This window comes from Lontra canadensis, unplaced genomic scaffold (assembly GCF_010015895.1).
Source record: "Lontra canadensis isolate GAN:19392208 unplaced genomic scaffold, GSC_riverotter_1.0 scaffold67, whole genome shotgun sequence".
Classification (NCBI taxonomy): Eukaryota; Metazoa; Chordata; class Mammalia; order Carnivora; family Mustelidae; genus Lontra; species Lontra canadensis.
Window position 1 is genome coordinate 10,781,066 of NW_022631061.1, and position 6,230 is coordinate 10,787,295.

At 46.7% G+C, this 6,230-nt stretch overlaps 1 protein-coding gene across 1 annotated transcript in view; it reads right to left on the bottom strand.

The window, feature by feature from the left end:
* LHFPL6 (LHFPL tetraspan subfamily member 6) overlaps nucleotides 1-5,928 on the bottom strand; it is a 239,653-nt gene extending 233,725 nt beyond the window's left edge. Inside the window, exons 1-2 of the mRNA XM_032880120.1 lie at nucleotides 5,620-5,928; nucleotides 3,543-4,111 (exon numbers count right to left, since the gene is read on the bottom strand). Coding sequence (XP_032736011.1) covers nucleotides 3,543-3,927 — 385 coding nt within the window. The 5' untranslated portion in view covers nucleotides 3,928-4,111; nucleotides 5,620-5,928. The remainder of the gene's footprint in view (nucleotides 1-3,542; nucleotides 4,112-5,619) is intronic.
* Nucleotides 5,929-6,230: the final 302 nt, after the last annotated feature.

Genomic DNA, 6,230 nt, shown 5'->3' on the forward strand with positions numbered 1-6,230 from the left:
CAAGGGATGCTCAAAGAAACACTCCGTCATCATTACTGTCTTCAGGAGCACGTAACTAACAATCAATTAGTTGAGAACATGGTCCCCCCTGGTTTCCTCAACAGAACACCTTCCAAACTGCAAGGGTCGCTGTTGGCTACTAATTAGCACTCTCTACCCATTTTATACGTATACGTGATGCAGGTTCAAGCTAAATGTGGAACAGTAGAAATCTGGGACTCCCTTCCGTGCCCCTTTATCCCAGCAGCAGCAGTGGCTTCCTAGGACGAGAGGCACACAGACTCTGACATTCACAAGCACCAGCCAGAGAACTTACAGACAGACCCGTTCTGTCTTCACCATGTTGCCCCATGTTATATTTACAGAGCACGCAAATAAGGCATTTCCTAACACATGCATTAGAAGTGTGATACTGACATTTAAAAATTTTGTGGAAGGACTTCATGACAACAAGCAGTACCTGAAAGCACATAATTGTATACTTAGCAAACGCACTCAACACGAAAACCTGCTTTCTCCTAACGTCATCACTATCAGATACACATGGACCCGCTTTTATCATACACTCTGTTTCTCCGAGGGCGTTTGAAAAACTCAACTGAGGGGAAAACCTCAACCAAGGCCAGTCTGTAAAAATTCTGACAGAAACATGACTTCCAACGTAAGACGGAGAAGTGGCAATTAAAGTTTCTGTACAAGTTGCCCCAAGAAGAGCACGAGTCACTGATTCCTTGAAGTACTCCTCTACGGGCGAAAATGTCATACGCGACCGTCCTGTCTTGCCTCACTCTGCCAGCTGACAGGTGACATTTTAACCTCTAACCAACCACAGCAAGACAACTCAAAATTAAGGTTGACACTTTGTCCTTTAACTAGTTCCAAAATACTGCAGGGGCTTTACTGTCTGATGTTACACCGTATGTGCAAACTCTAGACACAGCAGGCAGGGGTAAGCAGGACGCCTCTGTACTCTGCCATTCTCCTGCTTCCTGTTGTTTTTGGAGCAGCCCTAACTTTAGCTAAACATAACCGTTCTGGGTGAATCATTTTTAGTAAGAGAATCCGCCTTATAGCAGAGCTCGCTGTATGCAGTCTGTATTTCGGAAGCAGGGCCATCTACGGAAGGCTTAAGAACTCATTGGTTTGATATTTTGCAGTCTTTATGAAACCCACCCATTTTATGAAAAATTTCATAGAACAAAATTACTGACCATTGAAGTTTTTATGCATAAGACCCCAAATAATTATGGAGTGAGTAACAGGAAGAATTGTTTTTGAAGTTTCCCCTTCCCCCAACTTGTCTACCATTAAGCAATAGTGACCGGAGACAGATTTTTCAAAGCCTTTTCCAGAACTCGGGTCGTTTTTTCATTCTAAATTTACTCTAAATCTTGATTAACAGGATGTATTTACTTACTTGTGCCCTCAAGAGGTTTGATTCAGAAAAAAACTATTTTAGGTTTTACGTTCATCATTATTTTTTTCCAGGTAGGAGAAATACATATGAGAAAGGAGAGGATATCAACTGCTGATAATAAACTGTATCCTTAGCTTAAGGTCAGTGACTCTCGCCAAGCAGAGTTCACGAAAAGCATGTACAAAGGGGGGAAAAGGTCCTTTTAAAAACACACCTAACTTCCCCAGTGATCTTTCCCCTTGAGTTTTCTGTAAAATAGAACATTTAGCTCTGTATCTTTCAAAAAAATCTATACATATCTTAGGGAGGGGAGCATAAATCTCATGGGTCTCAGATTCACTTCCTGTTGCCTTCCTTCATGATACATTTAAAGATAATCAATAAAAACTGATTTCTCTTTGTAAGCATTTTCCTGTTCTGCCAGAAATAATGGCAGTCCCCACCCTAAAATGAAGGAAAAAAGGAAAGTAATATTTATCATAAGAGGAGAAAAAGAAACTGCCTAAGTATTTTTCCTGAGCTAAGTGAAACACAAACAGCAAATCAAGTTTACTCTTAAAGAAAAACAAATTTTAAATACTTCCAGCACTAATTCTATTTCTGAAATCTGTGGCATCAAAAAGTTTTCAAGTTCTGGATTTATATCTTGGCTTTCAACAACCTTCTTGTGTTCTCTAATCGTTTTACTACATTTTCTATACGAATATAAATATATATGTATATATATTTTTTTTCACATATACACAAACACACACATATATACGTATCTCATACACATGACTTCAGCTCAATGTTGAACACTGAAACACCAAAGAAAGGACAGCTAAGTCCCCCAGACTGCCTCCCAAGGCAGAGTGCGATGCAAACCTTCAGGGAAAAACACAGATGAGAACAATATTAATCCAGTAGAGGAATAAAGACCTGCAAGCAACATTGTTATTCGTTTTAAAACACAAATCTTTTTTGCCCCGTGTTTTAGCAGAAGGATTTTCTTATCCAAAATGTTACTTGAAAGTGTTCTATTAAATAACCCGCAATCATCTGTTGGGGTTTCTCCAACAGGGTCTATCTGAGAACTATCCATTTTAATTTCTTTTTCTTCTTCTGGATTCTTCTGAATTCTTCACAAAAAGACTGTAAGAAAACCCCACATGGAAGAGGAATAGACTTTTACTTTGTAATGAAGTTACAAATACATTTTATACGTTTTCCTGGCTTCCTATTTCCCTTCATTCTGTGCTATCTACAGGTTGTCATATTTTACCAGGATGGACTATAAATCAGGCTAGTTCAGCCTGTCAGTTTGAAGAACGGAGGTGAAAAGCGCAGTGGAAAATATATAAAGTATAATTAAAACCATATGGCCAGATATACTGCAGTAATACTTGTTGGAGGAAACCCAAGTAAAAATCAAACCTTTTCTGGTGTTAGTGAGACTCTCCAGTCCATTTGGGACAAGCACTCAGTATTTGCTTTTTTTTTTTTTCTTCACAGCAAGAGCATCCAGGGAAGTTAAATCCTAACAAGATAATTAAGCCTATAGCTGTATTTGTAGCGGAATGTAATCCATAGTTGTTCATGTAAAACTGATCTCTTATTTAAAACCATAATCATTTATTTAGAAATATAGTTTAAGATTCATCAAGGGTCAATTTTATGCCTGCCAAAGAGTATTAAAGGCTTATGACAGCAATGTTGATTCAAAATGCTTTTCAACTTTTTATCTCTAAAGACCTAAAGATGCCAGTAAGACACAGATAATCTAATTGCTTACCGTCGAACAAGGAGAGCAGGAAGTTATAAAATCTAAACTATCTCCCCTACTACATTATAAACAATCTCCAGGTTGCCACCTCATTCGAGTTGTACTTGGCAGGCCAATGACATATATATGCCTAAAGATGTACAGAAATTAAGATCTCTTCAAGTTATAAAGCAATTCTGATTTAAAAACAAAACAAAAACAAACTTTGACTTTAGCAGTCTATCACCAAAGCCACCCCATGTCTATTTCTCCAGAGCATTCCAAGTGCCAGTTATAAGGATTTCAGCAGACAAAAGGAACATAATTTTCAATACTGCTTTGGGATTCCAGTAATCAAGTCAAACTGAACAAGTTACTTACCCCCCAGAAACTGAATTCCTCCAGCCACTCTTCCCACTGTCCTGGAGATGAGCTCCGACACACAGCAACCCATGAGGGCGGTGAGGGCCACCAGGAGGAGGAGGCCACAGCCCAGGCCTGTGACAATGGTACAGATCCTCCATTCCGCACTGGGGATGCCCTGGAAGGAGGCGTAGCGCCCACACTCTTCCACCATCACCATCATCTGCCGGCTCTCATCGTGGACAGGATAGGAGCACCTCCGGAAAGTACCGAAGGACACAGACTTGCCCAGCTGTGATCCCCAGAGCCAGTAAGGCATGAAGAACCCCACACAGGAGGTGGCAGCACAAAGAAAGGAGAGCAAAGCCCAGATCACCCCGGTACAAGTCAGGCTGGATGCCATCTTTCAACAGGGCAACGGGGACCCGCAGTAACTGTTTAGGATGTCAGGAGCCAGGGATGGCGTGAAACCACCAGGCAAGGGCTGGCAGTCCACACTTCTGTAATGGGGGGTGTCTAGCGACAGAATGGATCTTCAGTCTTCCTGACCATCAACTTCCCATTCTCTGTAGTAAGGCCGATGGTCCCTGGCAAAACAATAATAAATGTTAAAAGTGAAATGTTTTTAGAGCAGCGATAACACCGGTGTAGTTGGGCTGCAACTCTTAATAAATAAACATTCAAACTTGCCCCAACACTTCAAAAGTGGGAAGAACTCATTCTCTCTAGAAACTTCTCTACCATTCAAGTTTTGTCAAACTAGCTCAAAGCTTTTTCATGTCTTTATCTCCTCTAAATGCTCCCAAATTAACTCTGACAGCTATTTACTTAAAGAAATGCATGGCTTCTATTTGCCAAGTCAGTGAATTCATTTCACATGCTCACAAGGAAAAGTAATGCAGCATTTTTACTGGCAGTAAACATGATTCCAAATATTAAAATAAAGTGAATCATACCATGGTTTGTTTATTTGGCTTGCAAGTTCATGATGATAATTTGTAGCAACTTTTCCGTGTCCCTTTAGGTGCATTAACTCTGCACGAGCCCAAACAAAATAATTAGGATAATTTTCACAGCGGCAGAGCACCATAAATTCAACAAGTACTATAGTCTGTCTAGGCACACAGAATGGATGGAACTATTAGGCACTCCCTGTACTCCTTCAGTAGTATTTGTGAATTCCTTCCGTTTTAACTCCCCTTCTCCTAGTGGAAATGAAAGAAAGCCAGTGTAGGGCTTCCTTCTGATTCATGGGTTCTAATAAAAAATTGGTAGGACTATCTCTCCCGCGGAACGATTGTCAGTGTCTAATCTGAAAAGTAATCCGCACTTTCTAGTACTCCACATGGAACGCCAGTCATTCAAAGAGTTCAATGCGCCTTGACTTCCAGCCCTCCCTTCTCTCAAAAGGAGTTCTTGAACCATTTCCCACACTTTCCATAAAGAAAGGAATACAGAAGCAGCCCATGCACCCCACGGTTCCATTCCCAGAACCTATAACTCCAGTTTTTCAGTGTCCACAGCAAATTCCCTCTCCCTCGCCTCTCCCGTACCCAGCCCTCGCCCCTACCGTGTCCTCTCCACCCGCCGCCCCAGTTAAGCCCAGTGTGTCACTGCGGGGGAGCTTCAACTACTTTTTTTTTTTTTTTTTAAATCTTGTCAACTGCAGTCAGCGTCAGCGTTAGCCGCTGAACTTGGTCTGCCTGTGCCATGAGGCTGGGGGAGGTTGCGGGGGGCGGTCTGGGGGTTGGAAGGCCCTCATCTGCAGCTAGGGTTTGGCGCCCCGAGGGGAGGGCAAGCCCACAGTGGGCCCTTCGCAGTGGCCCCACCCCGGACGACACCCGGTGCTCCCGGAGCCCCGAGGGGGGAGAGGGGCATTTTCCGGCCGGCCCGCGCGCAGGGAGGGGAAAGCACGGGAAGGCAGCACCCCCCGGAGGCAGCCGCCGACAGCGGACGCGGCGGCCGGGAGAGCCGACCGCGCCGCGGGGCTCAGGAAGTGCGCAGCCGGGAGCAGCCAGACTCTGTCGGCGGGGGGCCGGGGGGGCGCGGGGAGAGAGCGGAGTCCGCGGCGCCCGGCAGCCAGCGCTCTACTCACTCGCACGGCTGGCGGGCGGCGGCCGGGGCGCGCGCTCAACTTGCTGTCTTCCGCTGGCGGAACATCCACGGCGCCCAGCGCGTCCTTCCTCCTCGCCGCTGTCCCTCACAGCCGCGGCCACCCCGGGGCGGAGAGCGGCGTCCGGCGGAGGCAGAGGGTCTCCCGAAGGCCGAGCTGCGCCGCCACCCGCGCAGCCCCCGCTGCCCGCGCTCTCCGGCGGTGGCTCGGGCGGAGCGCGGTGGCCACGCGCGGGGCGCCCGTGCTCTCACGCAGAGGAACAGAGCTCCCTTTGGCAGGCGAGGCACGCACCGCCTCCTCCCCTCGGCGGCCCGGCCCTCCTCTTTCTCTTGTCCCCTCCCCTCGCGCCCGGGGACCCACGGCCGGCGGAATGGGGACGCGGCGCGGCCGACCGGGACCCGGGAGTCCCCGCCCGTCCCGGGGGGGCAGCTCTGGCGGCTCCCCCAGCCCGAGCCCCCGCCGCCCTCCCCTCTTGGCGGCTCCTGCCAAGGGGAGGGCGGGGAGGCACGCAGACCCAGAAGTAGGGGACAAAGTTGCCGGTCTTGTCGGTGCTCCCGAGGGGCTGCGAAGACCAGACACGTTCCCTGGTTGCC